At 40.4% G+C, this 12,907-nt stretch overlaps 1 protein-coding gene across 2 annotated transcripts in view; it reads left to right on the top strand.

Annotated features, from left to right (window-relative positions):
• cpne5b (copine Vb) overlaps positions 1–12,907 on the top strand; it is a 121,514-nt gene that overhangs the window by 98,317 nt on the left and 10,290 nt on the right. For both annotated transcript variants that reach the window (XM_032513729.1, XM_032513730.1), the window contains 4 exons: positions 3,073–3,119; positions 5,251–5,432; positions 5,649–5,776; positions 8,110–8,212. In XM_032513729.1, the coding sequence (XP_032369620.1) occupies positions 3,073–3,119; positions 5,251–5,432; positions 5,649–5,776; positions 8,110–8,212 (460 nt within the window). The remainder of the gene's footprint in view (positions 1–3,072; positions 3,120–5,250; positions 5,433–5,648; positions 5,777–8,109; positions 8,213–12,907) is intronic.

The following is a 12,907-nucleotide window of genomic DNA, read 5'->3' as shown; positions in this document are numbered from 1 at the left end:
TTATTTTACGATTTACTGTACCAACTTCCGAGTAAAAATTTCTGGTTCCTCAGCCGCTACTTGGAATGCTCCGCTAAATGTTCATTAGCTAGTCGCAAACTTTGTGTGTCGGCCGTTTGGTGCTAGGGAGGGTAGTGTGCAGTTGGTTTATCTGAGCCTTTACTAAAAAAGCTGCTATTTGTGTATAGAGCAACGCTAAAGAGAGCAGTGAAACAAATACACAATTAAACATTTCAGTGATGATTATCCAGGGGTTTGTAATTACAAGTGACCCCATTCCCTTAAGTCACATGAGCAATTGTTATATTTGAGCAATTGTTAATATAGAAAAAATGCTTCTAGCAACTTTAAAAGGATAATTCTGATTAACAATTGATAGCAATGGTTGCCAAATCCTACAAACAGTACTTAAATAAGAAATTATATTATAGAAATACTAATGAAATTATTATATCATTAGTATTTAACTTTGTTAATTTGATGTATAAACAGTAGGTTCTGTCTGTAGTATGAAAGTGCCAAATATATAAATATATTTGTCATAAATGAGCTAGTTAAGGCCGAACTGATTCCACAGTGAGTACCAAGCCTTCGACCTCAGTTTAGTTTTAGAGCTGGAGGTGTGATAATCAAGTATGTCACAGGTGAAGTGTTCCTTTCAGGCAGTTTGGGCTGTGCTTTGATCTCCACTCTGCCATCTCAGGGGGTAGCATGGGTTTTACGGCTGTGGCAGAGCTGACAAGTGTGACAGATTCAGTCAGTCAGTCAGTCAGTCAGTCAGACATTTCCTGGCTTTGGCTGATCTATGATAGTGGCCTCACTTCAAAAATATCGTCCCCATCAGTCTGCCCCTTAACATTACTTTGGCACTTATTGAGTGACACATTAGAGAGTTGGTTCTTGCAAATGTAGAATCTTCTCTTTAGAAAATGAATGAAAGTTTAGTGTGTCACTTAAACTGTATAAGCACTTGGCTGCAGGAAAACCGGATGATGATATTTTGCTCAGAATTTGCCCACTGAGAATTGCAAAACTAAACTGTAGTTATAAAAGAGCAGAAAATTACGGAAAAAAAAACAGTAGGGAAGAAAGACAGAACAGACATATGCATATGACAGACCAGACGTATGTATGTATGTAAACATACATACATACATAACAAGACTTTTTAAAGCTTGTCTAGAGTGCACCAAGCACTAATAGACCATTTGTATTACTGTGTGTACAGATCAATGGATGGATTTGGATTTTTACAAAAGAAATCGTGATTTTCATTATATCACAAATCATGCATGTAGTAACAAATTCATGAATTTATGCAGTTAGGTTTCATTAATGCATTAGCAGGTTCAGGCTGTGGTACATTCTCCATCCACAATCCCAATCTGAAAAGTTAATGTGAATCTTTAATACGTTCATTTTATTATCATTCTTTTGCCTTCTTCTCTGGTGGCTCTCACAGATAATGAGACGCTGTCGTTTGGGCCCTCAAAGGCCTCGTCTCATTGTCGTAAATTAGTTAGAAGAGGCAAGTGCTTTATCAGCAGGGGAAAATTGGATTATGATTTGCTCTTTAGTGCTCCATCAATTGCTTGTTACCCAGCTCAGTGTCTCAATGGCTCATCTGCACCTCCTGCTACACCTTTTTATGGAGGTGAGAGTCAGATAAAATTGTAATCACTTAAATCTTATTTGACGACTGAGCAACTGCACTTTGTGTCTTAACGCAGATGAAAACAAAACCCAAATTGCAATTACAGTTTTTTTCGATTGCTAAACGACACTGGTCACAACTGCAAAACTCTAACTACAATCTCTTTTGTTAACAGTCACCTGAACTAAGCAGTTCACATCAGCTGCAAAACTCATTCCAAGCAACGCAACTCTTAACACAGATCTCAAAACAGGCTCAGTGCACCAAACACTATGCACAAACTTCACGGAGATTACACACACTGTCACTCAGAACACACTGAGAGTAAAAACACTAGCATCAAACACCAATACAGAGTGTACAAATTAAGTGACCTTACACTAATCAATATTTTATATATATATACATATATATACAGTATATCTGTAGTAATTTACTTAATTTCTGGAAATGTGACAAACTGAAGGTACACAAGTTTTACAAGTTATTTTTATAAATACATTACCACATTTCTTTGTGAAAAACGTCTCAGGTTACGTATGCAACCCTTGTTCCCCGAGATAGGGGAACGAGACACTGCCTCGGTGACGACACTATGGGAAAAAAGCTATAGTGTCATCACCAAAACAGTTGGAGTTCCCCTCGAAGGGGAACAGTAAGTGTGCATTGTGTATGTAACCTCAGACATCTTACCTGGACATATTGGTATCTTTGCTCTTTTGCTTGTTCACTATTTTTCTCAAACGATACAATGTGTAACTGTTTCATTCTTATTTGTTGTTTCTTTATTTCTTCATTGTTTTCTTTGAGCTTTCCCTATGAACTGTATATACATTATGTGTTTACTAAAAAGTCTAAAACAAGAAAGCATTGCAATCAGCAGTGTTTGAAATGCACCAGTCTAAAATCTGTACTGTTTTGAATGTGGGATTGACAGTTTTGACAACAGTGTTAACACACATCTCAAAACAGGCTCAGTGCACCAAACAGTATGCACAACCTTGAACAAAGTGCTGCAAATCCACAGTGTTGTGAAACCCACAGGATAAGTCTGTAGAGTTTTGTAAACTGTATTTAAGCAATGAAAAACAAACTACAGTTTGGTCCACATGAACCGCTGCTCTGCAGACTGTAGTTAGAGTTTTTACTAAAGTTGACCCCACTGTTGTCTGGCAATCGGGAAAAAAAACTGTAAATATTGATTGGTTTGTAGCTATATCATAAGAAATAATTGTCACATCTGGTCTATGATCCTCAGTTTTAGGTATCATCTATCATCTTATCATCTAGGTATTGAAAATTTTGCATTAGTGTGTGTGACTGGGTGTGAAAACACTGGAATTTAATGAGGCCTGGCTTGTTATTACTGGCTGGTCTCAGTCGTTGATTTTTTATCCTCTTCTCCATCCCCCTTCCAGGACGCAGATCAATTTCACTGTGGCCATCGATTTCACAGCATCTAATGGTGAGTGATACTAACGGCAAAGTGTGTGTGTGTGTGTGTGTGTTTGTGTGTGTGTGTGTGTGTGTGTGTGTGTAGGCAAGAATAGTGCATGTTTGAGTTCAGAATCTATCACACAAACAGACAAGTGTGGGCACACATACTGTACACACATTGTAACTGTAAGTGATAGCCTTTCCTGGATATCTCCTCCACCTAAATACTTTGTCAATACACTCTAAATAAAAAGGTTATAGCAGGCATTTTAAGAAAAATTGAGGAAAAAAAAACCTCTGCTTGACATCAAAGAATCACACTTGAGTCTAATTACACTTCTTATGGCATAAATAATGCCTAACATAAAACTCCAAAAGATTTATCAGCAAAGAAGAGCTCTACATGTTGAAATTTGAATTTCCCAAGTGATTATTGCTTAACTCATCCCTGGAACAACTATAGCTTAGAAAAATGTAACTAGTCATGTTTGTGCATTGGATTTTTTACGCATGGTCTACATGGGTCTGTAGTAAGAAAAACTAGGTAAATAAAAAGTTATTTTAGCCTTTATACTACCAAAAACACAAGTGCAAAAGTGTAAGGAATGCATTAAACAGTGTGTTTATCTGCTCTAACGTTGGCTGCAAATGTTAGCACGTCAAGCTCACTATTGTACTACCTACATTAGTAACAACCAGCATTATTTCAAATCCTGTGTAAAAGTTAGTCTGAGACAGCGTTAAAATTGTATATTGGAAAATGTTACCAACCCTGCCTTCAACACATCTTCTGTTATATTATATTGTTATTTACATATATAAAAAGTGCTGTCAGTTAAACGCATTATTAATGTTGTTAACGCAAACGCATTTTCTATGCGGCCTCATCAAAGTATTTTTTCACCCTTTTATTGATGGACAGTGTTACATTGTGTGAGATATTATTTGCTCCAAGTGAGAATGTTACGTGTGAAATTGACCACCATAGTAGGCTATATGCCAATATTGTTTTCAATAAAAAAAACATTTGCACAAAGCAAGCCGATTCAGTTTTCCATGTTGATAAGAGCATTAAAATGAGAAACAATAATGGGACAAAATATGAAATCAAGGGACATTTAGAATAGATAAAAATGTGCGATTAATTGCGAGTTAACTTTGACATTATTGTGATTAATCACGATTAAATGTTTTAATCGTTTGACAGCACTAATAAAAACCCAAATACCAACACACTGTGACCAGTCACAATGACTTTTTATAACAGTGCAATGACCAGTCAAGCCCTGCGCTGTGCCAGTGTTGCACGCTGTAAGTTCTATTATAAAAAAGGACAGAAATGTGCTTTAAAAAAGTAATGTGATTACAGTAGCAGATGTCAATTTACATACATAACTTAACACATTCCAACTTCTGGTGTAGATAGAAAGTCACAATGCAAAGTTACAGAATCAAAGCACTTCTTGTTGCTGAAACTCGTTGGGTCAATAAACTGCATAGGCCTATGTGGCGTGGACGAACAGAAATCTTGAAAAGTGTGGCAACAGTAACAAAGAGGTAGGGGCTTAGCAAACAGTCCAACCTGTTGAGATCTCCAACCATGAGGTTGGTTAAGGTGACATACACGTTGTTGTTGCACTCTAGACTACAGATACAATCACCTGTGCTACATGTTGTGAACTCACAGCCTGACCAGGCAAAAACCAGGATTTCTGCACGTGCGTCTAATCAGATGTGCACATGTCATCCACAGCCTCACTGGGTGCAATATTTTCCGAAACACACTCAGAATATCCCAGCTGGGCTATTAATGCTAAATTTCTCAATGGTGTGTTGGGATATTGGAGAAGGTCACAGTTAGTAAGAAGCTTTGTAAATTCTCAATTAATTACTGGAAGTGTTTAATTCTCAAAATGGCTTTCATCCCACTGTTTGTTACTAGATTGCCCTTGATTGTGTCCCAAACTTCTGTCACAAGTTATGATTCATCATCCCTTATGACTAAACATGAAAGCTCATGCTAATTGTGATCAAAAGCTGCAGAAAACTGAATAGTTTTTAACATGTCTTTACACTAAAACAGCATATTGCATTCTAGAATTGACCTCTTTGTCGCTCATTACCCACAATGACCTCATGATTGACTGATTGGTTGATAGGTAACCCGTCCCAGTCCACTTCGCTGCACTACATGAACCCCTACCAGCTGAACGCTTACGCTATGGCCCTGAAGGCTGTCGGGGAGATCATTCAGGACTATGACAGTGACAAGATGTTCCCCGCTTTGGGCTTCGGAGCCAAACTGCCCCCTGATGGACGGGTTTCGCATGAGTTTCCACTGGTGAAGTCAACCTCTCCTTATTTCATCTTTGATTAATCAGTTCAATGATTTTTATCAAGGCTATTTCATGCTTATAATATCCAACGTCCAAAATCGTTCCACTGAATCTTCTAATTTATTGTGTTTATCCTAATTTATGGATTTTGTGCATGGCTAGGTTCATCAGAACCGAGTAAATGACATCTAATGAAGGCAGTGTACTTTCTCTCCTTAAAGAATGGAAACCTGGAAAATCCATACTGCAATGGTATTGAGGGCATCTTAGAGGCATACCACCAGAGTCTGAAGACAGTGCAGCTGTACGGGCCAACTAACTTTGCTCCTGTGGTGAACCATGTTGCCAGGTGAGGGAACATTGCAGCTAGTGAATAGCTATTCTATTAAAGTGGCAAAGCAACAAGGACAATACTACATACCTCTAGGGGTGATCCGAGTATCCGGCTGAAACGAGTATCCGGTACGGGTAAAGCACTTTTGCCGAGTACAAGTATTATACGAGTTATATGATCAATATCCGTGCTCGATTGAATACAACTCCTCAACTGGCCCGCCGCGTTCTGTGATAATCACCCCCCCCCCCCCCCCCCCCCCCCCGCCGCCTACAAACCTGCTCGGATCAATCACACACACACAGAACAAGGAGAAATGCGCTCCCTCGGCCTCTCTCTCTCTCTCTTGCTCTCTTGCTCGCCCCTCTCTCTCTCTCTCTCTCTCTCTCTCTCTCTCTCTCTCTCTCTCTCTCTCTCGCTCTCTCGCTCCCGCTCCCGCTCCGTCAGGCAGGCAGTTAATCGGGTCTGCGGATCTGTTCCGTTAACGTTAGGGTTTCTTCAGCTTCAGGTTTGATTTTAACTTCGGTTTGTAGTCCTTACATAGTAACCAGTAGATTTCTGGTGAACGTGGGTTTCAGACGTGCTGCTTGGTTTAAATGCAACTCCCGTTGCGTCTCTGCCATCGGAGATTTTTTTTTTTTTACTGTCAGCTGCCCCTCGCCCCCCCGTCCCTCTCTCTCTCTGTCTCTCTTACTCTCACACACACACACACACACACACACACAAAACATATACCTGGTGTGGAAATAAAAAAAAAAAAAAATCACACTGATCATAAAAAAATAAAAAGTTAAAAAAAGAAAGTTATATTGAGTTGCAAAACGTTCTGTATATAGTTTGTTTGTTACCATGACAACACCATTGATCTGAAGCTCGATGCTGTCATGTAAATAGTTTTCAAATCAGCAATAAATATAAATTTTTTTTGATCAACTCATATCAATTGCATGCTTAAATAACATACCGGTTAAAGCCCTGCACATTTCAAGAGAACCCGACCCACTTCCGGGTTAAATCTGACCACTTCCGGTTTAGGCCCCGCCCAGTCCGAGTACGGATCCGGATACAGATAATTCATGTGGTAAACAGATACAGATACATATAATGCTGTACTCGCTCATCCCTACATACCTCTATATCACTCCCTTCCATTTGTCAAGTTTATTGAAAACAGGAAGAGACTTGAATAATCTATTTTTACTTGTGCGTTCATGGATATAAATTGGTCTTAGATAGGAACATGCAAATTCAAAATACAAGTTTAAATTTTAAATTGGAATGGTTTTGACTTATTCATATTTACAGTCAAATTCAAAAAACATATTGGCAATACAGTGAAACCTGAACAGATTTTCTCACATAAAATTGTGTTTTGTATCTGCAGAGATAAGGACACATTGTCCAATGCTTTTCCAACAAACCTAAATCTGTTTATCATCAGAATTCATTTTTTGTACCACAATGTTAGCATACAGATCATCAAGATTATGATCTTCTACAAGATTCCAGTTATTCAAAATAAGAAATCAACATTTTAGACTGCTGGCCTCAGGTTGCTTTGCTTTCCTGTACCACTGCTTTTCTTACCCAGTCCACTGATAACATATGTCCTGCCAGACACCACAAACAGAATGTAACATGTATGAATGTGTGAATTTAGATTGACTGACAGCTATCAAAAGAGTGGCAGATTTAGCTGATGGAACAAATATACTGACATATCACATATCATAAAACAAAAAACTATGCAACTGTGACATGATCTGAGTGGATTACTGTGCCCCAGACACCCACTTCTACCTCTCACCAATTCCCTCGTCATTTCATTTGTTGAGCCATATCCGGACAATTCTCCATCTGATTACCCCGAGCCCTTCTGTAATTAAACATGTCACTCTGACAAAAACACTTTTTAAACTGTGGCAGGGAGCCATAGCTTTGAGAATACAGAACCAGTGTTGGTATTTAGCATTTGAATAGGTGAACAAGTATAAAGAGATTTTTAACTAAAGGTGTTAATCTGTGAATCAAGCAGAGTAAACCAGCTTTGAGGTAAACTTGATTGTTTGGGCTGATTAATCAATGTGTATTTGTGAAGCATTTAATGAGTTACCTGAAGTACAGCAAAAACAAAAGAACACTTTTTATTGAATTTGACTGTGGTGAGAGTACGTGATAAGACATGGACTGTCATGGATTTAATTTCAATGTATGGTCAATGTTTAGATCCAGTTTTAATCCATCAAGAAAGTTAGATTTGTTCTTGTATTAATGAGATCATTAAACTCATTACTGTCTGTTTCTCTCTCTGTATCTGTGTGTGTGTGTGTGTGTGTGTGTGTGTGTAGGTATTCAGCTGCAGTGCAGGACGGCTCTCAGTACTTTGTGCTTCTCATCATCACAGACGGCGTCATTTCTGACATGGCCCAGACCAAAGAGGCCATTGTTAATGTAAGAATCGGAACGGTGGTGGTGGTGCCATTATTCCTTTAAATCAACATATCATTTGGGCATTATCCCAGCACAAATATGCGATAGAATATCGCAATAAAGATATAACTTGCAATAAATAAACAGATATTAAAGTGTACTTAGTGTCTTTTGCAATATGCTGCAGCCTTTTGCAATGTGTAGATTGCGCCAGTTGATACAACAATAAAAAAAACAATTTATTGTGCAGCTCTAATTGTCATAATGGATCCACATAACTGACAATTATTTTCTGTAATTGCAAGATCAATAAATAAACTAATGATTTACCTAACAACAATACCAAAGTAGCCCAACACCCAGGTTATGTTTTTGTTCTTGCTCGGATTTAATCCTCTACTGTCCTAAAGTAATACAGCACTGAACAAGATGTACCTGCTTCTGTAAATTAAAAAAAACACATCCTTGTGCTTCATTCCTCTGAGCTTTCCCTAAAAGTTGCCCTAAATCTTTTTTTTCTCCCAGCTTTAAATAGTAGTTGGCGACTTTCTTCCCTCTTCCTCTTTTCTCCCTTCTTCCTCCTCCTCAGCCCACCGCAGGCACAGAACATCCAGCAGACTGGATTTAAAGGGAATTTGCGACTGTTAGTCAAAACATTAGAACAGCCACACCTTCCTTTTAAGATCTTGCCTGCTGCTCTATCTCACTGCCTCCACTCTGTCTACTGACGCTTCCACTGCTTTCCCTTTAACTCTCCATGGATCCGAGCGAGGGGGAGGACACACTGCTGAGGTTATATTAAGTATGTTCTCATATTTATTCATGCTGGAAGGTGCCTTCAAGAAAAGCAATAGGAAGAGAGAGGAAGCCGGAATGTGCACTACTCTCTGTATGTTGAGTACATCTGGAGTGGGTTTATATTTGTGCATGCATGTGTTTGTGTGTGTTTTGGTCAAAGTGTGGACATGTATCACTTCTTCCCCATGTTTTCAATAACTAGTACAGTGCCCATTGAAAATGTACCTGTTTGGGACGGGGTGATTGCTTGGCCTGAGGTATTGCTGGTTGTAGAATTCTCCAAAACCAAATTGTAACTCAAAATTTACTTACAGCAGGACCCCACTTAGGCTACTTCTACATCGAAGAAACACATTGTACTACTACAGTCCCTGACAAAAGTCTTGTCGCTTATCTATTTTGTAGAAACACCTGGTATTAACCTGACTTTTAATTAATCAATTGGTGTAAGAAATAGCTCATATGAAAAGCTAAAACCCTCCCAAATGACGTTCAATGCACTGAAATAAATTAGTTTCACTAAAAAAAGATTTATTGTCTAAACAAGACAGAAAGGTCAAATTTTGGCAAGACAAAAGTTTTGTCGCCTATACATAAATTGAACAAATTTACTAAAAATACTAAAATATGTCAGCAAATTAAATAGTGGTGCTGTGAGATTCAAATTTAACATCTTGTATGACTTCCATGAGCTTGAAGGACTGCATCCATGCGGTTTGGCAAGGATTCATACAATGTATCGATGAAGTCATCAGGAATAGCTAGGAAAGCAGTCTTGCATGCCTCTCAGAGTTCATCAATATTCTTTGGTTTGGTCTTCCATGCTTCCTCTTTCATCCTACCCCACATATGCTCAATGATGTTCATGTCTGGTGACTGGGCCGGCCAATCCTGGAGCATCTTGATCTTCTTCGCCTTGAGGAACTTTGAAGTGGAGATGGAAGTATGCGATGGAGCACCATCCTGCTGGAGAATTTGGCCTCTTTTATGGTTGGGAATATAAGAGGTAGCTAAGATTTCTTGGTATTTGAGACTATTGATGTTGCCTTCCACCCTGCAGATCTCTCGCACACCCCATACTGGATGTAACCCCAGACCATGATTTTTCCGCCACCAAACTTCACTGTTTTCTGGGTGAATCTTGGATCCATGCGGGCTCTAGTAGGTCTCCTGCAATATTTGCGGAAACTGTGGTGTAATTCAACAGAAGATTCATCTGAAAAATCCACTTTCTTCCACTTCTCCAGCGTCCATCCTTTTAGCAGGCCGTGGGCCTTGGCAAATGCCACACGGTTTTTCAATTGTCTTTTGTTTAGTGCTGGCTTCTGGGCACTGATTCGACCATGGAAGCCATTTTGAGACAGAATCCGACAAACCGTTCTGGTTGACACCGGGACTTCAGGGGACCAGGTCTGGTGGAGCTCTGCTGCAGTGGAAAATGGGCTGGCCTTGGATTTTTGAGGCAACAAACGGTCCTCTCGCGCAGTTGTCTTGCGGGGTCTGCCTGACCTGGGCTTGTCAAAAACATTATTACAAAAGCTGTTGGGATTAAAATGAGCCATTTCTTGTAAATAAATCTTGATTAGAAATATATTTCAGCGGCACTTCAGGTCAATTTGTACACAAGTGACAAGACTTTTGTCAGGGACTGTATGTTAACTTGACAGAGAACCTGGCATATTCAGAATTTAATCACAATATATCACAATTAAAATGTGGAGTAATCAGACAGTTGCCTCATGTACTCATGGAGGTGTGCTACCCACCCATTACGAGATCAGCTTCTTCTAAAAAGTATTGCCGCTTTCTGAATCAAATAACTTATCAGTTGCTTAAGTTAGCTAGATGTAAAAAAAAATATCTTTGATTTAGTAAACTACTATTAGTACCGCTAGTGTCTGAAGGCAATTTACTCCCTAGCTGAGCAACGCTGTAAAGGAAATTACACTTCAGTAGCGGTGGGAGTATGGTTATTTTAGTTACTTGGGAAAAGTGTGACATCTAGTGATAAACTTTGGAATACCGGTCCAGTCTTTGGCTTGATATCAAACCGGTTAGAAATTTTGTACTCCCACCCAAGCCTAACCTGGATTTTCCACTGGACACGTCTGTGTGTCTCTGTGTCTGCGTTCAAGCTGTGCCACGTTCTTTTTCCGTCCTCCGGCACGCGCCATAACACCCCGGGAACGTCTCAGAAGTGTCTTGCCTGCCCCACCGATTTTAATGTTTCTAAAAGTGCTTGAAAGAACAATTACGTGTTTAATAAGGTAGTCTCTACCTTCCACTCTAAGCACTCCTGCAATTAAACGTCATGCCTTCTCTTTTATGGTGTTGTCCTTATAAAAGGGATGTGTGGTGTTGTATTATGTTTTTCCACCTCCAAGATAAATCTCTTGTTGTTCATGGTGTTGTAGACGAGACATATACAGTTTGTGGGGGTGTCTTTTGAGGCAGAGCTGGAGGATGATGGGGGATTGTCGTCAATTTCCCTGGTGGAAGTCGTTGAGGTAGTCAAACAACTCCACAGTGGCAAAGCCCCAGGGATTGAAGAGATCTGTTCAGAAATGCTGAAAGCTCTGGGTGTGGAGGGGCTGTCTTGGGTGGCATGCCTCTTCAACATTGCGTGGAAGTTTGGGAAAATGCCAAAAGAGTGGCAGACCGGGGTGGTGGTTCCCCTCACATTTCTCAGCCTCCCTGATAAACTCTACTCCAAGGTGCTGGAAAGGAGTGTTCAGCTAATAGTCGAACCTCGGGTTGAAGAGGAACTATGCAGATTTTGTCCTGGTCATGGAACAACGGACCAGCTCTTCATTCTTGTAACGATCCTGGAGGGAGCCTGGGAGTATGCCCAACTGGTCTGTATGTGTTTTGTGGATCTGGAGAAGGCGTATGGCCGGGTCCCCTGGGAGACACTGTGGGAGGTGCTGCGGGAGTATGGGATGAGGGGGTCCCTTCTCAGGGCCATCCAATCTCTGTATGACCAAAGCGAGAGCTGTGTCCGGTTCCTCGGCAGTAAGTCGTACACGTTTCAGGTGAGGGTTGGCCTCCGCCGGGCTGCGCTTTGTCAACAATCCTGTTTGTAATATTTATGGACAGGATATCAAGGCGTAGTTGGGGTGGGGAGGGGTTGCTGTTTGGTGGGCAGGGGATCTCATTGCTGCTTTTTGCAGATGATGTGGTCCTGATGGCATCATCAGCCTGCGACCTTTGGCACTCACTGGATCGGTTTGCAGCCAAGTGTGAAGCGGCTGGGATGAGGATCAGCACCTCTAAATCTGAGCCCATGGTTCTCAGCAGGAAACCGATGGAGTGCCTACTCCAGAATTAGTCCTTACCCCAAGTGAAGGACTTCAAAAAACTTGGGGTCTTGTAAGGGGACAATAGAGCGGGAGATTGGTCGGAAACCGACGCAGCAGGTGCGGAATTACATTCAATTTATCACACCGTTGTGACAAAAAGAGAGTTGAGCCAGAAGGCATAAATAAATAAATCTACCGTTCATCTTTAGCTGCCCCTCCAGAATTCAATGCAAACGCGCTCGGTAGAAAATAGGGGTAATGTAGACCCATGTGGTGAAACAAGATGATGTTTATCAGGCACAACAGCCTGTTACACCACATCCGTCCAGTCAATCACTCAGCATCCCCCTCCTCTGCTCACAGCTCGGGTCCCTCTGCTGCCTCCTGCTCTCTCTGTGGAACCCTCGCTCACAAATTTAAAGGCTTGTGTTGTCTCTCTCCATCTCAAAGATGTAAATCTTTTCATCTGCGCTGACCTTACTCCTGTCACCACATTCTGTCTATAACAAAATTCTCCAATATGATAAGAAATCAATCAAAGGCAACAGTCAGTGTTTTGTGCTTCTTCTCTTTATCTGTGCCAGGGCCCACTAAAAGTACTTCACAACCATTTAAACAG

The sequence above is a fragment of the Etheostoma spectabile genome, chromosome 4 (genome assembly GCF_008692095.1).
Source record: "Etheostoma spectabile isolate EspeVRDwgs_2016 chromosome 4, UIUC_Espe_1.0, whole genome shotgun sequence".
NCBI classification, from domain to species: domain Eukaryota; kingdom Metazoa; phylum Chordata; class Actinopteri; order Perciformes; family Percidae; genus Etheostoma; species Etheostoma spectabile.
Note: the sequence above shows the minus strand (reverse complement) of the source record. Positions and strands in the feature narration are given on the sequence as shown.